Raw genomic sequence first — 20,282 nt, forward strand, 5'->3', positions numbered from 1 at the left:
CTCGATGCTGCAGTTAACAGCCCAGCACCTCTTAGGCTGCAGTTAGGACCTCAGCCCATCACCATCATCTCCTGGGTCTCAGTTTTCTCATCTGTAAAGTGGGGTTGAAGCCACCTGCCTCATGTTTCTCCTGGGATTTCTGTAAAATAGTGCACAAAAGTGCACAGAAAGCTCCAAAGGCAGTTTGCAAATAGGAAGACACAATCAAGTCTATCTGTGAAAAACATTTATTCTGAGAATCTAAAATCTGGACAAAGAGTACTGGACTTTAGAAAAAGCCTACACAAAATTGTCTCGTTCTTCCCTAATACATTAATAATCTAAGAATAAGGAGGTGAAAAAAAAAATCCCTTCAAAAATAACATTGCTCCAGTTTGTCTGCAGGTATGTGATTTAAAATATCCCTGTTTTATTGAGGTATAGGCTGCAAACTTTGGTAAAATTAGAAAAATTAACAAACCCTTTCAAAAAAAAAAAATACAAAAACAAAAACAACCAAACCCTAATGTTATATCTTTCTTGGTACATATACAGTAACTACAAAAAAAATTCATTTAGAAAATGTGTTCATTAGGACAAAAAAAAAAAAAAAAAAAAAAAAAAACCTTCTTGTAAGTTCTCACTTGCCGAGTTAAAAAAAATTGAATGTAAATGATCTATAAGGCTCAAACTGTTCCCAAGCACCCATCCGGTGTCAGGAAGAACTGGATGACCACAGTTTCTAGAATCTGGTTGACATTTTCAATAATTCAGTGCTAACAATGAAGACTGTCGTCTTTAGAAAGAAGGAACGAACCCAAAGGCACTTGCGCGTGACTTCGTGTGCTGGCGTCCGTCCGTGGCCGCCTCCGTCGGACAGCGTCAGCCACACGCCTGGCCCCACGTGGAGCAGAGTCCCCTTGAGGCCATTTCTGCGTGGCCCCAACTCCCTGCTCTCGCGGGCAGAGGACTTTTCACGCAGATCTCAGACGCTAAGCAGTCTGGTGGGGGATGGCTTTGAGGCAAAGGTTTGAACTAGGCCCGCGATGTTTCCTCTTTTCCTTGCAACAACTTCAACAGACAGCTGAGCCACGCCACGCCATGGGCTGCCACGGGCCACCACGGGGAACCATGTCGCTGGACTTTAGATGACAAAATGCTGTCGGGAAGATGCTTGCTCTGACCTTGGGGGCCAGAACCCGAGAGAAGGACTGATCCCATCGCCTTCTTAAACAGTCGGTGGCAGCAACTTCTGAGAACTTGACGCCAGAAACATCAACAGCCTCCACACCACGTAGTTTCTGATTCCATCTTTAAAAAATCTTACGTTGTTTTGTCGAGAAATTGCAGGCTTTTATGTTTTCAAAGAACTAAACGCAATACTGAGAAGTCCAACTTTTAGCCAGAATACATAAATTCCTGAAAATGTATAGATTTGAAAAATAAAAATAAAAAAAAAAAAAAAAAGGAAGACAAACCTTCTTAGGGAACAGAGGAAACACTACCTGTTTAAGTTAAGCCCACTAAGAACAAAATCAGGGCCGATGAACGAGCCCTCCGACATGTTTTCAGCAGAACGCCTGTCGAGAAGTGCTTGGAGATCACCGGCCATTGCCGTAGCCGGGGAAGAGCTGGTTGAGGACGGTCTGCAGAGGCTGGTTCACCTGCATGGCGTAGCTCCGGCCCAGATCGTAGCGGCAGGCGGGGCAGCTGAACACCTGTGCCCGAAAGGATCTGTCCAGGCAGTCCTGTAAGACACAGCGGGCGCGTGAGAAGTGCCATCCACGCCATCAGGTTTGCTCCTGGCCACCTCTCCCAGGACTGCGGGGACAGTCTCGCCAGGTCCAGAGGCCCCTCTGACCTTCAGTCTCACTTTCCACCTGCTGCCCATCACCAGCCTGGCCTCCCTGGGGGCCCTCAGAGATTCCAAGCTCACCCAGCCGCCAGGCTTTTGTCCCTGCAGGTCATGCAGCTTAACAGCTCGGTCCCCCCGGCTCTCATCACTCACAGCTCAGCTCAAGTCACCTCCCCTATGGGGCCTTCCCTGACACCTCCCTAGAGTATCAGAGGTAGTCCTATCCCCTCACCCCATCTGCCTTCAAGATGGCACCTCTCCTTCCACCTGTGGAGCCGTTTTATATATTAATGTGCTTATCTTATCTACAACAGCTCAGATGCTCCCTGAGCTTTGAGGCTGTGTTCTCTCTCAACACCAAGCACAGTGTATACAGTAGATGCTTAATAAACACACACATCAGGCCAAGCATCATGGCTCATGCCTGTAATCCCAGCACTCTGGGAGGCCGATGGGGGCAGATCACTTGAGGTCAAGAGTTCAAGACCAGCCTGGCCAACATGGTGAATCCCTGTCTCTACTAAAAATACAAAAATTAGCCAGGCGCATGCCTGTAATCCCAGCTACTTGGGAGACTAAGGCAAGAGAATGGCTTGAACCCGGGAGGCAGAGGTTGCAGTGAGCTGAGATCACGCCATTGCACTCCAGCCTGGGTGACAGGACAAGACTCCGTGTCTCAAAGAAAAAACAAAAACAAAAAAATTAGCCGGGCGTGGCTACTCCAGAGGCTGAAGTGGAAGGATCACCTGAGCCCAGGGAGGCTGAGGCTGCAGTGAGCCATGATCACGCCATTGCACTCCAGCCTGAGCGACAAAGCAAGACCTTGTCTCGAAAAAAATAAAAAATAAACATACACGTCAATGAGAAGAAAGGGGAAAAGGAGGAAGGAACCAAGTCTGGTGGATTCAGATTCCTAACTTCAAGCTCAACCAACCAAGTCGTGCCTGGGGAAGAAAGCCAGGAGAAGACAGAGCTGAGAGGCCTGGAGTCTCCATTTCCCAAGCAGACAAACAGGGAAGATGCCACCGGGCTGGCTGCACGCCAGGGAGGAGTGAGACGCCGCACACGGGTGCACAGATGCCTACGCAGGGGGCACATGTCTGCAGCATGTCGTCACACAGCTGGGCGAGGGCGGTGGCCACGTGGGGGAGAGGCCTGGTGACCACAGCACGGTCACCTGCCCCAGGCAGCCTGTGTTTGTTTTTGTTTTCTTTTTTTTTTAAAGACAGAGTCTCGCTCTGTCGCCCAGGCTGGAGTGCAGTGGCGTGATCTTGGCTCACTGCAACCTCCACCTCCCGGGTTCAAGGGATTCTCATGTCTCATCAGCCTCCTGAGTAGCTGGGATTACAGGCGCCCACCAGCACACCTGGCTAATTTTTGTATTTTTAGTAGAGACAGAGTTTCATCATGTTGGCCATGGTGGTGTATGCCTATAGCCCCAGCTACTCAGGAGGCTAAGGCAAGAGGATCCCTTTAGCCCCCTGAGGAGTTCAAGGCTGCGATGAGCTATGATGGCACCACTGCACTCCAGCCTGGGCGACAGAGTGAGACGCTGTCTCTGAATATTTTTTCAATGTTTTTTTTCTGAGACAGAATCTTGCTCTGACGCCCAGGCTGGAGTACAATGGCGTGATCTTGGCTCACCACAACCTCCACCTCCCAGGTTCACGCGATTCTCCCACGTCAGCCTCCCGAGTAGCACCTGTCACCACACCCGGCTAATTTTGTTTCATTTTTAGTAGAGATGGGGTTTCACCATGTTGGCCAGGCTGGTCTCGAACTCCTGACCAAGTGATCCTCCCACCTCAGCCTCCCTGAGTGCTAGGATTACAGGCATGAGCCACCGCAGCCGGCCTCAAGTTTTTAATTTAAAAAGATCAAGGTGGAAGGTCACAGCCTGTTTCCCAGAACCCTTCCGACGCTGAGCTTCCCAAGTTGGAACAGAGCAGCAAGGACAGATTGTGGGGACACAGTGACGCTGGTTAGCCCCTTCCTTCACATCCTCAGCGCTTCCGCGCCTTCACACCAATGCACAGGACAGGTGGTTTCCAATGTCCCCACAGTCCTTCCTACCGCCACGAGGCTCCCAGGCCTCCCTCTTCCAATAGCCCCCACAGCCAGCCCTCTGCCTGTGCCCACCTCCTCAGCACCTCCTTCCTGCCAGGGGCTAAGTGGGACCTTCACAACAACCTAGCGGCCAGGACAGTGTTACCAGGCCCCTTCTCACTGTGGCCAACTGAGGCTTGGAGGGATTAGTGCCTGCACACCTGAGAGGTGACAGATGGCCAGACCCGGACCACCAGTCCCAAAGACACCATGGCCTCTCACCCCTTCTGCCACCTCACTCAGGGCACTCAGGAAGGCCCACACAGATGAAGGGACTCGGGCCACAGGGCGAGGCAGGTGGGGCCCGAGGAGGCAGAGATGCCATGGGCGTGACTGGGAACACCCCGTCTCCTGACCTTCCCTGAGCTGCCTCCTGGCATGAAAACAAACACGGGGTCCGAGACCCGGGGGTGTGGCCCATGGCTGAGAGGACTGTAGTTGGAAGGAAAACCGCCAGCAACTCAGAGGCCCGGGGAGATCCGCGGGGTGGCAGGGTCGGTCCCTTCCACACCTGCCCACCGGGACTGCCGGCTCTGGCCAGAGGTCGCAGCAGAGAAACCATCACCCAGACCCACGCTGCCCACCTGGGCAGTTCTGCTCCCAGGGGACACTGGAAGGTGTCTGGGGATGTCTGTGGTTTTCTCGACTAGGCAGGGAGCTCCTGGCATGGAGTGGGTGGGGGCCAGGGATGCTGCTCAGCACCCTGCAGTGCCCAGGACAGCCCCGCCCCAGACAATGATCCGGCCCCAAAGCCCACAGCACAGCGGGGAAGAGACCCTGTCCTGGCCCCAAACCAATCTCTTTGAAAACCATCAGCTGGGGGGGGCGGGTGCGGTGGCTCACATCTGTAATCCCAGCACTTTGGGAGGCCGAGGTGGGTGGATGACAAGGTCAGGAGATCGAGACTATCCTGGCTAACACGGTGAAACCCCATCTCTACTAAAAATACAAAAAGTTAGCCAGGCACAGTGGCGGGCGCCTGTAGTCCCAGCTACTCGGGAGGCTGAGGCAGGAGAACGGTGTGAACCCGGGAGGCGGAGCTTACAGTGAGTGGAGACCGTACCACTGCACTCCAGCCTGGGCAACAAAGCAAGACTCCGTCTTAGGAAAAAAAAAAAAAAAAGCTGGGATCTTGTTTCCCTCCTAGGACTGACCACTTGTCCTGAGTTTAAAGCCCATGCCAGACCACCACCCCAGTGCCCAGAGCCACTGCAGGCCCCAGCTGCTGGCTTCTCACCCAGGCTTCTTCACCTGCTGTCCCAGGTGCCAGGGATGCTGCCTGGTAACACCACCTCCTCCAAGAAGCCTTCTTTCCTGACCCCTAGGGGATGTGCACCTCCCTCTCCAGACCTTAGGCCAAGACTGTGGCCCATCCTCTTCCACCCTGGCCCCTTGGCCATACAGGGCTGGGGGGAGAATGTTACAGGCCTCCACCGTAATACAGGCTGCCCAGAAAGCAGTCAGTAAGTCCCCAGAAAAGCTGCAGAGTGAGCGGAGCAAAGCCAACGAGCCTCTGTCTGTAGTGGCAAGCACGTGGGAACGGGAGGTCAGGTCATTCTTCCGGAATCTTCCACCCAGCTCCCGCGGCCATCTCCACTCACCTTGCACACGTTGTGCTGGCACACAGTCGTGATGGGCCGGAACACCAGCTCCTGACAGCAGATACACTGGAACGTCTCCTCCACTTTACTCAGGAACAACTGGAACTAGAGGGAAGCGGGTGTGAGGCCAGCAAAGACTCCGAGACCAGGGCTCCCAGAGATCAGCGGCTTCCTGCTGAGCATGTACCTGGGTCCTCTAATTCTGTCCCCAGCCTTCACTCCAGGAGGCGGGGGCCATGATCCTCCCCATTCTGAGAAAAACAGAGGCCCAAGAGGTGTGAGCCTCACCTGAAGTCCCCAACACCCCAAGTGGCAAGGTGGGGAGGATGGGGCGGAGCCAGCACAGGGGCGCCAGCCTCGATGATGCTGGGCAGGACCCAGATACAACCAGCTGGCACCAAGCACGCCCTGCACTGAGTTAAGACAGGGCTTTAGGAGAGGTTCCTGGCTGGGCGCGGCAGCTCACGCCTGTCATCCCAGAACTTTGGAAGGCCAAGACAAGAGGATCACTTGAGCCAGGTGTTCAAGACCAGCCCGGCAACACAGTGAGACCCCATCTCTACAAAAAATAAAAAAAATAGGCCGGGCATGGTGGCTCACGCCTGTAATCCCAGTACTTTGGGAGGCTGAGGTGAGCAGATCACCTAAGGTCAGGAGTTCAAGACCAGCCTGACCAACATGGTGAAATCCCATCCCTACTAAAAATACAAGATTAGCCAGGCGTGGTGGTGGGTGCCTGTAATCCCAGGTACTTGGGAGGCTGAGACAGGAGACTCACTTGAACCTGGGAGGCGGAGGTTGCAGTGAGCCGAGATCATGCCATTGCACACTCCAGCCCGGGCAACAAGAGCAAAACTCCATCTCAAAAAAAAGTAACAAAAATAAATAAAATAAATTTTAAAAAAATAGGCGTGGCCTGGGAGTTGGAAGTTCAAGGAGGCAGTGACCTGTGTCCGTGCTACCGCACTCCAGCCTGGGTGACAGGGCAAGACCCTGTCACCAAAAAAAAAAAAAAAAAAAGGTTCTCCTGAGGCACGACCTCCACTGGCACAATATGAGCCTCCACTGACACAATGCATACTGAGTACATGGGCTACCAGGAGCCCAGCCACGGATGACTCGAAAGACACCTCCTCCTGCTGGGAGCTAAGTGCAGGGACCAAAGAGACACAAGTGAAGGTCTGGGGGCAAGGGGCTGCCCCAGCGTGGGGTGGGGGCTGGGGAGAAAGCCCTGAGAAGAATGTGGCCTGAAGGAAATGGGAGGAGAGGGACCAAAATGGCCTCGGCCACAGCTGAAGCCTGAGACCTGCAACTACGTCACCATCCACAGCAGAGGAGAAGTGGCAGGCGGGACTGAGTGAAGGACCTGGAGCTGGGAGAGCATCTTGGGTGAGGCAGGGGGCCTGATGTCACCCTGAGGTCCGCCCGAGAGAGGGCAGGAGGGTGACACTCAGAGACTGGGAGAAGATGTGCTGTGGCTGTAAAGGGGGAGGAAGGGGCCCCGAGCTGAGGGATGCAGCGCCTCTAGATGTTGGGAAAGGCAGAAATCTGATTCTCCCCTGGAGCCCCCAGGAGGGCCCAGCCCTGTCCGTGCCCTGACTTTAGCCCAGCAAGGCCCATGTCGGGCTCCCAGCCCCAGAGCTGTGAGATGTGAGTCGCTTTGCACTCCTAAGCTTGGGGTCACTTTGCAACAGCCCCGGGAGACAGAGACAGAAGGCAGGATGGCAGGGTGTGCTGGGGCTGGGGAGCGGGCGCCGGGGCTGGGGAGCGGGCGCCAGGGCTGGGGAGTGGGTGCCGGGGCTGGGGAGCGGGTGCCGGGGCTGGGGAGCGGGTGCTGGGGCTGGGGAGGGGGTGGGAGTGACAGTTTCAGGGCCAGGGTTTGTTTGGGGAGAGGAGAAAGTTCTGGAGATGGTGATGGTGGTGACGGTTGCACAACCACAAGAATGTACTCAGTGCCACTGAGCTGTACACTTGAAAATGGTGAAAATGGTAAATAAGCCCCATACATTTTACCACAATCAACGCAAATCAGGGCGACGAGTGAGCCGTGCGTGCCTACCGGGCTGCCGCTCGCCGGCCGGTCCTTGAGTGATGCCAGGACCTCATTCCACAGCTTGGCATTGCTCTTGTCCTCTCTGATGAGGCTGCTCTGCTGGGCCGTGAGACTGTAGGGTTCCACCTTGGTTTTCTTGGATGTCCGGCGCGGGGACCCGGCCCTGCTCGGGCCACCTCCTGGAAGGCGGTGGGGCACGTGAGCGAGGGACGTGTGGCCGAGGGAGGGGCGCCATGGCCGAGGGAGGGGTGTGTGGCCCGAGCTGCTGGAGAGACGCCCACCTGCTCCCACGTCCACATGACCTCGACCCCACACCCGTGAGACGCCCACCTGCTTCCACACACACAAGACGCTCACCCCACACCCACGAAATGCTCACCTGCCGACTTCCGCTTCCACTTGCCCTTGCCCGTCCTGGGGGACGCGAAGCCCCCCTCCTGCTGCTCCTCCTCCTCCCTCTTGCTATTCTCCTTCTCTCGCTCTCGGTTGGCCAGGGCTTCCAGGTAGCCTTCTGGATACTTCAGGAGGAGGAGGGACAGCAGTGAGTCAGGCTTGGGGCCCACACGCTACGCAGAGCCCGCTCTTCCAGCCTCCTTGCCAGGTCTGGGTTTCCAGACGCACCTGACCCCCGATCCTCCGGAAGAGCACAGGGTAGTCCTCCCTTATCTAGTTTTGCTGAGGTTTCAGTGACCCAAAGTCAACTGAAAACGTTACATGAAATATTCCAGAAACAATTCCTAAGTTGTAGGCTGTACACTGTTCTGAGGCGCGTGATGAAACACTGCATCGTCCCGCAGGGATGTGAACCTTCCCTTTGTCCAGCGTCTTGATTCTCCTACCTCAGCCTCCCGAGTAGCTGGGATTACAGGTACCCGCCACCACGCCCAGCTAATTTCTGTATTTTTAGTAGAGATGAAGCTTCACCATGTTGGCCAGGCTGGTCTTGAACTCCTGACCTCAAGTGATCCACCTGCTTCAGTCATTCAAAGTGCTGGCATTACAGGCTAAATATAAAATATTAATATTAAACATTATAATTTTTATTAAATAAGCCCAGCACTTTGGGAAGCCAAGGCAGGGGGATCTCTTGAGCCCAGGAGTTTGAGACCAGCCTCGGCAACATAGCAAGGTCCCCTCTCTACAAAAAAATTTTAAAAATTAGCCCAGCCTGGTGGCGTGCATCTGTAGTCCCTGCTACTTAGGAGCCTGAGGCAAGAGAATCGCTTGAGCCTAGGAGTTTGAGGCTGTAGTGAGCTATGATCACACTGCTACACTCCAACCTGGACGACAGAGCGAGACCTGGTCTCAAAAATAAAAATAATGGCCCCAAAGTGCAAGAGTAGGGATGCTGGCAATTTGGAAATGCCGAAGAGAAGCCAAAGATGCGAAAAAGAGGTTGTGAATCTCATACTGTGCCTAATTTATAGATTAAACTTAGTCACCAGTCTACACGTATAGAAAAAAAAACATTATATTTCGACGGTTTGGCACTATCTCTGGTTTCAGGCATGTGCTGAGGACCTTCGAAGTGTCCCCCTGGTAAGGGGGGGACGCCTGTGGATTCAGCTCTTCGTTAACTGTGGAGCCTCGACCAATGGCTAATCCTGTCTAATCTCAAAGCTTCACTACAAACAAGAGGAGACTAAGAGGAGATAATCGGCCAAGCTCCACCTGGCAGGGTCGGGGTAAGCGCATTTAATGTGAGCGAACGCGGGTGACGTGTTCAGCATCACATCCCACCAATAAGATCTCGTTGTCGTTACGATTTACATGAAGGCAGGCAAACTTTTGCTTCCAGGGCCCCTAGGGTGAATGCCTTCAAGCCTTATGGGTCTGGACCACAAGGGCTGAGGGCAGGCTACTTAAGTGAATGAGCGTGACTGTTTCCCCAGAAACTTCACTTACGAACACCTGACCCCAGGGCCTTAGCTGGCCAAACTCTGATGATTCTGCCGGGCGCGTTGGCTCACGCCTGTAATCCCAGCACTTTGGGAGGCCAAGGTGGGCGGATCACGAGGTCAGCAGATCGAGACCACCCTAGCTAACACGGTGAAACCGCGTCTCCACTAAAAATACAAAAAATTAGCTGGGCGTGGTGGCAGGCGCCTGTAGTCCCAGCTGCTCAGGAGGCTGAGGCAGGAGAATGGCGTGAACCCCGGGAGGCGGAGCCTGCAGTGAGCTGAGATCACGCCACTGCACTCCAACCTGGGCAACAGCAAGATTCTGTCTCAAAAAAAAAAAAAAAAAAAAAAAAAAAAAAAAAAAACAACTCTGATGATTCTGAGGACTCGGGCCCTCTCCTCTCCGTCCTCACAGGGCATTATGGCTCCATTTTGAAGGCACCTATAGTCACGTCTGACTCTCCAGTGTCTCGGGAAATCTTCGAGTTCCTTTCACATTCTTTATGTTGCAGTGGAGATGAGAGTCATAAAAAAAAAAAATCCTGGCCAGGGTCAGCGGCTCACACCTGTAATCCCAGCACTTTGGGAGGTGGAAGCAGGCGGATCACCTGAGGTCACCAGCCTGGCCAACATGGCGAAACCCCATCTCTATTAGAAATACAAACATTAGCTGGGCATGGTGGCACGCACCTGTGATCCCAGCTATGCAGGAGGCTGAGGCGAGAGAATCGTTTGGGCCTGGGAGGTTGAGGTTGCAATGAGCCAAGATCATGCCTGCACTCCAGCCTGGGCAACAGAGTGAGACTGTCTCCAAAAAAAAAAAAAAAAAAAAAAATGCTGGGAGTGGTGGCTCACGCCTGTAATCCCAGCACTTTGGGAGGCACAGGCAGGTGGATCACCTGAGGTCAGGAGTTCAAGACCAGCCTGACCAACATGGTGAAACCCCGTCTCTACTAAAAATACAAAAATTAGCCGGGCATGGTGGTGGGCACCTGTAAACCCAGCTACTCGGGAGGCTGAGGCAGGAGAATCGCTTGAAACCAGGAGGCAGAGGTTGCAGAGAGCTGAGATCCCACCACTGCACTGCAGCCTGGGCGACAGAGCAAGACTCCATCTCAAAACAAACAAACAAAAAAAACCCTACTCCCAACGGAAGCTGAGGCTGTCTCTCCCATTACTGTTTTTCTCTAGTTCCTCAGCTTCTGAAACTCCCCACTGTACAAATCCATTCAAAAGACAACCTGAGTGACCCCCTCGGGTAGAGGACATCGGGCTCTCGACAGCAATTAAGATTCCTTAAATAGCCCCACGATTCATCTGCTGTAAAGCTTCTCCCTGCAACAGACAGACCACACCCTAACTGGTGCCGAAATGCTGCGCCGCTCGCTGAGTAAGTTCTCGGCAGGTCCCACGGCCACAGGGAGGTGAGAGATGGCTAGGGGATATTCATCTTCCCCATTTTTCCATCCAGATCTCTCTGGATTCCACCAATTTGGTTGGTTGGTTTCTACTTTTTTTTTTTTTTTTTGATGAGCCGAGAAGTGAAAACAGAAGCCACCAGATGCCTGACTGGTCTGCAGCGATCCCTTTACCGACAGAACGAAGACAAGCAAGTCTGGTTTTCAACTCTGAGATGCGGCAGGCGGAAACGCAAATGTCATCTGCGCATTCCTATCACCCCCTGGCTGGAGGATTTATATGGGACAGCTAGGGGGGCGCCATCAGCTGGGGCCCTGGAAATTATTCTGGATCAGAGAGAAACCAGGGAAGCATGGGCACAAGACGGGAGGCCTCCTGGAGTGTTCAGCGTGGTCCAGAACATGAGTGCCACAAGCCCAGGCCGGGCCCATTCTGTGACCCGCAATGACCTTCAAGGATGACAGCCTCCAAGCAGGACACATGGTGCCCAGGCGGGAAGTGCCCAGAGCCGTCAGGGAGCCCGGCAGTGCTCTTGTTTTGAGATGGACTCTCACTCTGTCACCCAGGCTGCCGTGCAGTGGCGCCATCTCGGCTCATCGTAACCTCCACCTTCCAGGTTCAAGCAATTCTCCTGCCTCAGCCACCTCAGTAGCTGGGATTACAGGCACCCACGACCATGCCCAGCTAATTTTTGTATTTTTAGTAGAGATGAGGTTTCACCATGTTGGCCAGACTGGTCTTGAACTCCTAAGTGATCCATCCACCTTGGCCTGCCAAAGTGCCATCCCCCATCCCAGACGCACCTGCATGGTCAGCCCCAGCTTCTTGGTCCGGTCCTTCCCCTCCTTTGTCCAAGGGCCAGGCTCGTCATCGTCCCTCCGCAGGAGGTAGCGCCACACGAGAAACCCGGACTTCCCCTTCTCAGGCCAGTATTTCACCACCTGCAGGGAGCGGGCATCAGCATCAGCTCCATCAGAGGCAGCCCCGGCGGGGACAGAGCCCCCCGCCTCCTCAAGGGGCACTCACCTTGTAGATGCCATCGTAGCGGTTGCCCTCAGCAGGGGCGTACTTGCTATTCTTGCCACCCTTGACATTGCGCACCACCCTGACCGGCTTCCCCGACCGCCAATCCTTGGCCTCGGCCCCTTCTTGGTCATTGATGGGAGCAAAGCAGTTGAGAGCCAGTGCCCTGCGGGGAGAGTCAGGACCCCACGCATTATAGGTGAGGATGTGCCCCCCAAAAAAGGAAACACAGGAGCCGGGAGTGGTGGCTCAGGCCTGTAATCCCAGCACTTTGGGAGGCTGAAGTAGGCAGATCACCTGAGGTCAGGAGTTCGGGACCAGCCTGGCCAACATAGTGAAACTCCGTCTCTACTAAAAATACAAAAGTTAGCCGGGCGTGGTGGCGCGTGCCTGTAATTCCAGCTACTCAGGAGGCTGAGGCAGGAGAATCGCTTGAGCCTGGGAGGCAGAGGTTGCAGTGAACTGAGATTATGCCACCACACTCCAGCCTGGGTGACAGAGCGAGGTTCTGTCTCAAAAAAAATAAATAAATAAATAAAATAAAATAAAATAAAAATTTAGTATTTCAAGAAGTTATATATGTGTATATATATACATACATATATAAAATTTATAAAATAGACCACACCCAGCCTACTATTTTAGACAGGGTTGCTGGGTGCTGTGGCTCACGCCTCTAATCCCAGTACTCTGGGAGGCCAAGGCGGGAGGATTGCCTGAGCCCAGGAGTTCAAGACCAGCCTGGCCAACGTGGCAAAACCCCATCTCTACCAAAAAAAAAAAAAAAAAAAAAAATTAGCCAGGCGTGGTGGCATGCACTGGTAAGTCCCAGCTACTCTGGAGGCTGAGGTGGGAGGATCAATGGAGCCCAAGGAGGTGGAGGCTGCAATGAGCTATGATCACACTGCTGCACTCCACCCTGGACAAGAGAGGGAGACCCTGCCTCAAAAAAAAACAAAACAAAGCACACACACATACACACATATACGGTTAAAAAGAACAAAAACAAAAAGAGAAAGGGTGTCTCACTCTGTCACCCAGGCTGGAATGCAATGGCATGAGCATGCCTTACTGCAGCTTCCTGGACTCAAGCCATCCTCCCACCTCCGGCTCCCAAGCTGGGACTATAGGCCCACACGACCATAACCAGCTAACTTTTTTGAAATTCTTTTTTGTAATTTTAATTTTTCATAATTTTATGTTGCACAAGTAGGTCTCAAACTCCTAGCCTCAAGCAATCCTCCCACCTCGGCCTCCCAAAGTGCTGGAACTACAGGCATGGGACACACCACCCACGGCCCGTGTCTCTTTTAGATACTTAGTTACTGATTTTGTGAGTGTGTGTGTGTGTGTGTGTGTGTGTGTGTCTATGCGCCAATTGTTTTAGATAATGGTATGAAAAACATTACATCTTACATTTTTACCAAGCCAGAGGTCTCCTAAAGACATTTTTCAAAGTGGAGTTAGAGTGTCAAGAATAGATCATTTATAAAACTCTTCATACAAACAGGCAGAAGAGATTTCCAGAAAGATGGTTCCAATTTGTATTTCTAGCAACAGTGGAATGCTATTTTACTCCCTGACCTATCTCAACATTTTAGAATTTTTGGCCAACTCTATAGGGGAAACAAACAGTATGTTACCACAGCCTCAGAGTTTATATTTGATTACAAAAGTTGAACGATTTATTGTGGCCACTGGCCGTTTCCATTTCTTTTTTTGTGCATTATTTCCATATTTTTTTTTGTTTTGTTTTGTTTTCTTTTTTTGCTCTGTCACCCAGGCTGGGGTGCAGAGTGGAGCGATCTCAGCTCACTGCAAGCTCTGCCTCGCCGGTTCACGCCATTCTCCTGCCTCAGCCTCCCAAGTAGCTGGGACTATAGGCGCCCACCACCACGCCAGGCTTTGTTTTTTTTTTGGTTTTGTTTTGTTTTGTTTGTTTTGTTTTGTTTTTTTAGTAGAGACAGGGTTTCACCATGTTAGCCAGGATGGTCTCGATCTCCTGACATCGTGATCCACCCACCTTAGCCTCCCAAAGTGCTGGGATTACAGGCGTAAGCCACCATGCCTGGCCTCTTGGCTTTCTTCTACGAGTTTCTTTGTTTCTTGAGATGGAATCTCACTCCTGTTACCCAGGCTGGAGTGCAATAGCGTGATTTCGGCTCACTGCAACCTCTGCCTCCTGCGTTCAAGCGATTGTCCTGCCTCAGCCTCCCAAGTAGCTGGGATTACAGGTGACTGCCACCACACCCAGCTGATTTTTATATTTTTAGTAGAGACAGGGTTTCACCACATTGGCCAGGCTAGCCTTGAACTCCTGACCTCAGGTGATCCACCTACCTCAGCCTCTCAAAGTGCTGGGATTACAGGCAAGAGCCACTGCACCCAGCTCTTCTATGAGTTTCTTGTTGATTTGCAACAGCTCTTTATATGATAAAGACACAATCATCATGTGTCATGTCAAGAACTCCTCCTAGTCATCTGCCTTTTAATTTATAGGATTTATTTATGTCATATATTTATAATGTTTAGATAATCAAATCTGGCTTTTCCTTTGGGCTTTATGATGGTTTTTATGCTGGAAAAGTCTTCCCCCATCCTGTAATCAGAGGCCAAGCAAATTCTGGCCTATCACATACTTTTGCAACTAAAATTCACGGGAACACAGCCACGCTCACTCACTTACATATGGTCTATGGCTGATTTTGTGCTACGACACAAGAGCTGAAGAGGTTCTCTGAATAGACTGTGTGACCTGCATAGCTGAAGCAATCTATTTTGGAGGGTTTTTTTGTTTTTTTTTTTGACAAGATCTCAGTCTGTTGCTCAAGCTGGAGTGCAGTGGAACAATCTCAGCCCGCTGCGGCCTCGACCTCCTAGGCCCAAGTGATCCTCCTGCCTCAGCCTCCTGACTAGCTGTGACTATAGGCACATGCTAAAACACCCAGCTAATTTTTTTATTTTTACTTTTTGTAGATGGGTTGTCTCACTACATTGCCCAGGCTGGTCTTGAACTCCTGAACTCAAGCAATCCTCGAGTCTCAGCCTCCTGAAGTGCAAGAATTACAGGCGTGAGCCACCAGGCCCAGCATTAAGATACCTACTATCAGCCAGGCGCAGTAGCTCATGCCTGTAATACCAACACTGGGAGGCCGAGGAGGGCAGATCACCTGAGGTCAGGAGTTCGAGACCAGCCTGGCCAACATAGCGAAACCCCATCTCTACTAAAAATACAAAAATTAGCCAGGCGAGGTGGCAAGCACCTGTAATCCCAGCTACTCAGGAGGCTGAGGCATGAGAATCACTTGAGCCCAGGAGGCAGAGGTTGCAGTGAGCAGAGAGTGCGCCACTGCACTCCAGCCTGGGCAACTGAGGGAGACGCTGCCTCAAAAAAAAAAAAGATACCTATTATCTGGCCTTTTATAGGGAAGTTTGCTTTCATCCATCTGAATGGCTCACAGTATGTGGCACACAGAAGGGAGAAACCAGACCAGGCGCAGTGGCTCACGCCTGTAATCCCAGCACTTTGGGAGACAGAGGGAGGAACCAGGTGCCAGCCATCGCTATGTTCTACCACACTCCTGATGAGACTATCGCTTGCTGGACATCAGGCCCAAAACAGAACCAAGGACTCGGCAGATGTGCGTCCGCAAGGAAATAAGAAGCCTGATTCCACAAACCTGTTGGTGTTGGTGAGTTTCTGATCACAAGACTGTTCCGCGGTCCTCTTGTTGCCGGAAAGATCTCGACCACCACTACCTGTGTATGTGAAAAAATTCCCATGGTCCTGAAACAGACAAGAAGGCTGGGTGAACCCTCTGCAGAGGCAAAAAAAAAAAAAAAAAAAAGGGAGAGACTGCATTGAAGGCAAACCCCCCAGGATGGCTACTTTCAAAGAAATAGAAAATAACAAGCGTTGGTGAGAATGTGGGGAAATTGGAGCCCTTTGTGAACTGTTGGTGGGACTACAGAATGGCGAAGCGACGACACTAACAGTGTGGTGCATCTTCAAGAAACTTAAACAGAGGGCTGGGCACGGTGGCTCACACCTGTAATCCCAGCACTTTAGGAGGCTGGGGCGGGAGGATCACTTAAGCCCAGGAGTTCGAGATCAGCCTGGGCAACATGGCGAAACCCCATCACCACAAAAAAATACAAAAATTAGCTTGGCATGGCAGTGCCTGCCTGTAGTCCCAGCTTCTTGGGAGGCTGACGTGGGAGGATCACTAGAGCCCAGGAGGCAGTGGCTGTAGTGAGTTATGATCACATCACTGTACTCCAGCCATAATGAGACTCGGTCTCCAAAAAAAACAAACAAACAAAAAACACTCAACATGGAATCATCACAGGAGCCTTGAATTCCACTTCTGGATATAAACCCAAAAGAATGGAAAACAGGGGCTGGAGATACTTGTACAGCCGTGTTCATAGCAGATCTATTCACAGCAGTCGAAAGGGGAAGGAACCTCAGTGCCCACGGACAGACAAGAGAGATCAACACAGCATGGTCCCTCCACACAGCAGAATAGGACTCGGCCGTGAACGAACGGGGAATCCTGACACATGCGACAACATGGACAAAGCAAGGACGTCAGGCTCAGTGAGAGGAGCCAGGCACGCAAGGACACAGGCCGTGTGATTCCACTCCTAGCAGGTCTCCAGAGCCGTCACAGTCACAGAGGCAGGAAGCAGGTTGGGCGGTGCCAGGGACTGGGAGGGGGTGGGGAGTGAGTGCTTTGTGGAGACAATGTTTCAGTTTGGGAAGATGAGAAAGTTCTGGAGATGGTGGTGGTGATGGTTGCACAGCAATGGGAATATACTTCGCGCCACTGGGAACTGAGCATTTCTAAATGGCTAGGATGGGAAATTTTGTTCTATGTATTTTATCACCATCCAAAAAACTAGAGCAACCCTCCCCCACACACACTCACCACGTCATCCTCGTAGCCCCCCGCCAGGACTAGGGAGTACGCTCCGTCGTTGCTCCGGCCATGGATGCCAGCCACGTGGGGCCGATGGACACCCGACTCGCTGACCTGAGGATGCCACCAAGATATACATGGTGTCCTCTGCAATGACTGCTGCAGAGAAGCTCCACCGCCCTCCTCCTCCCTACCCCGAGGAGCCAGCAGCCTCAATTTTACGCCAAACTCGTCAGGCCTGCGAGTCACCTACTACATGTGCTGCTCGGCTAGAGACTGCTGGAGTTGAGATGCACCATGAAAAAAAAAAAAAAAAAAAAAAAACAGCTGGTGTGAATTCCAGCCCCATCAAGCGTGCATGGGGCAGCCTCACTGCTGATCTCTGATGTTCCTCTTCGGCCTCTAGAAAGTGGGGGTGATGGCTGGGCATGGTGGCTTGCACCTGTAATCCCAGCACTTTTGGGGGCCAAGGTGGGTGGATCACTTGAGGTCAGGAGTTCAAGACCAGCCTGGCCAACAAGGTGAAACCCCGTCTCTACTAAAAATACAAAAATTAGCCAGGCGTGGTGGCATGTCTCTATGATACCAGCTACTGGGGAGGCTGAGGCAGGAGAATTGCTTGAACGCGGGAGAGGGAGGTTGTAGTGAGCCGAGACCGCACCACTGCACTCCAGCCTGGGCAACAGAGCAAGACTCCGTCTCAAAAAAGAAAAGTTGGGGTGACTGAGTTCTAAATGAGGTGATGATATAAAAGCCAGCCTTCATTGGGCCGGTTGAGGTGCAGCCTGCCACTCACTCCAGAAAACGCTCCGAGAGGCCCTGGCCTGAGCATGGGGCCCTGGCTGGCTCTGAGCAGTAGAGATGCAGTGCTGCCCCAGGAGCTGCTAGCCCTGCACGCCTGGCCCCGTGAACTCCACGATGAGGCCCAGCTTGTCTACCCAGCTCAGTGGGCCTCACCCAGGGGCAATCCTGCCTCCCAGGGGACACTCATGTCTGGAGACGTTTCTGGTTGTCATGACTTGGGGGGACACGAAGTGGGTGGGGACCAGGGATGCTGCTCAGCACCCTGCAGTGCCCAGGACTCCCCCGCCCCAGAGAACCATCTGGCTCCAATGTCACTAGTGCCAAAGTGTCTCACAGCTGACAGCACCCAGCACTGTCAACACCCAGTCACAAGCGGGGGCTGCCCCAATGACAGATCACAACCAGGGCTGAGACAGGTCCCTTTTAGCAGACGCCACCCCTTCCCTGGGACAGGAGCTTTGGGAATGACCTTACACACCTCTGAGCAGAGGAGCACCAGCCCCCGCCCCCAAGGATTCATTTCAGGTCCCTGGTAAAATAAGGAGTGAACCCAAACCTGCAGGCTTTCCACACCCCTCCTCGGCCAGCCGAGGCACCACTGGTAACCACCTTGACCCCTGGCTGGCCGAAGCCACAGAAACTGCCCCCAGAAAAGCAGGACGAGCCCACGTGGCCCCTGGAGACCCGGGACGCTGCAGGTACCTGGACTCGGAACCGCCACATGGTACCCACGGGGATCCCCGGGATGGGTCCGTAGTGATTGGACGGGACGATGGTGCATTCCTTGGTGCGGCCCACACAGGCCATGCCCTGTCCCAGGCACAGACACAAAGAACAACAGGGTGAGCCCTGGCAGGCGGGGAGGGGCCGCGGGCGCAGGGGGAGGACCCGCCTCACCTTGCCCCAGTCCCGCTGCGAGGACGACGTGGCCGAGGCCATCTTCGCCTTCTTCTTGCTCTCTCTCAGCCGCTCTCCAGCCAGCACCACCTCACTGGCATCATTCCGGCACTCAGGGCAATACCTGTGAGGTCGGGATTGTCACTGCCCACGCCCAGCCCGGCAGACGTCTCAGCCAACACATGCCCTCTGCCCACGCACCACGGACACGGCTCTCCCCGCCTGGCACCACTACCATCCTGCCCTGTCCACACTGCAGGCCGCTTGGCACACGAGGCTGTTTACATTTAAATTCATTCGAACTAAGCTGGGCACGGTGGCCCACGCCTGTAATCCCAGCACTCTGGGAGGCCAAGGCAGGCAGATCACCTGAGGTCAGGAGTTCAAGACTAGCCTGGCCAACATGGTGAAACCCCATCTCTACTAAAAATACAAAAATTAGCCAGGCATGATGGTGGGCACCTGTAATCTCAGCTACTCGGGAGGCTGAGGCAGGAGAATCGCTTGAAACCAGGAGGCAGAGGTTGCAGTGAGCCAAGGTTGCACCACTGCACTCCAGCCTGGAGAACAGAGCAAGACTCCATCTCAAAAAAAAAAAAAAAAAAAAGAAAGCAGGTTCTCTGTTGGCCTTCCACGGATATTCCAACAGTGAGAGTGAACGCAATGTGGGATGTGGGAAATACACAGACAGATTCCATGGGTGCCTTCTCACTGCCGTGGACTGTTTCCCCATCTCTACCATGGGGGGGCAGGGTAACAACAGCACCCACTTCTGCGCTGGAGGAATAACCACTAACACACGCAGGTCCTCAGACCCAGCCTAGAGCATCACAACCTCCCCATCCACATCCGTAATTGTCATTATGTGCACCAGTAACACAGTGGCTATGAAACCTCCTCTCACAGAAGCTGTGAAGCCCCCTGCACTCTGTTCCCTGGCTCGCCACAGGTCTCACCCACTCAAGGAACATGGGAAGATTTCCTCACCAACCCCTCTTTTTTTTTGTTTTTGAGACCGAGTCTCACTCTGTCACCAGGCTTGAGTGCAGTGGCACGATCTCAGCTCACGGCAACCTCCACCTCCCAGGTTCAAGCGATTCTCCTGCCTCAGCCTCCCGAGTAGCTGGGATTACAGGCACGTGGCACCACACCTGGCTAACTTTTTTGTATTTTTAGTAGAGACAGGGTTTCACCATCTTGGCCAGGCTGGTCTCAATCTCCTGACCTCGTGATCCACCCACCTTAGCCTCCCAAAGTGCTGGGATTACAGGCATGAGCCACTGTGCCTGACCGCATTTTTACTTTTCTAAAGAAATAGGGTCTCACTCCCATCACCCAGCCTCGAATACAGTGGCACGATCACAGTTCACTGCACCCTCGACCTCCTGGGCTCCAGCGATCCGATCTTCCTACCTCGGCCTCCCAAGTGGCTGGGACCACAGGCGCGCACCACCACGCCCAGCTAGTTTTCTTACATTTTTTGTAGAAATGGGGTCTCCAGGCCAGGCATGGTGGCTTACACCTGTAATCCCAGCACTTTGGAAGGGTGAGGCAGGCAGATCACCTGAGGTCAGGATTTAAGAGACCAGCCTGCCCAAAATGGTGAAACCCCATCTCTATTAAAAATACAAAAATTAGCCGGGTGTGGTGGCATGCACCTGTAATCCCAGCTACTCAGGAGGCTGAGGCACGAGAATTGCTTGAACCCGGGAGGCAGAGGTT

The 20,282-nt window shown here is 52.9% G+C and overlaps 1 protein-coding gene across 1 annotated transcript; it reads right to left on the bottom strand.

Annotated features, from left to right (window-relative positions):
* Positions 1-209: 209 nt before the first annotated feature.
* On the bottom strand, positions 210-18,635 carry UHRF1 (ubiquitin like with PHD and ring finger domains 1). Its single transcript, XM_030796869.1, has 10 exons — positions 18,561-18,635; positions 18,366-18,473; positions 16,869-16,973; positions 15,618-15,724; positions 11,941-12,103; positions 11,718-11,855; positions 7,974-8,112; positions 7,616-7,773; positions 5,542-5,640; positions 210-1,727 (listed from the first exon to the last, which is right to left on the bottom strand). The coding sequence occupies exons 1-10, from the start codon at positions 18,600-18,602 to the stop codon at positions 1,581-1,583; spliced, it is 1,206 nt and encodes a 401-aa protein (XP_030652729.1). The 5' UTR covers positions 18,603-18,635; the 3' UTR covers positions 210-1,580.
* Positions 18,636-20,282: the final 1,647 nt, after the last annotated feature.

The sequence above is a fragment of the Nomascus leucogenys genome, chromosome 17 (assembly GCF_006542625.1).
Source record: "Nomascus leucogenys isolate Asia chromosome 17, Asia_NLE_v1, whole genome shotgun sequence".
NCBI lineage: Eukaryota > Metazoa > Chordata > Mammalia > Primates > Hylobatidae > Nomascus > Nomascus leucogenys.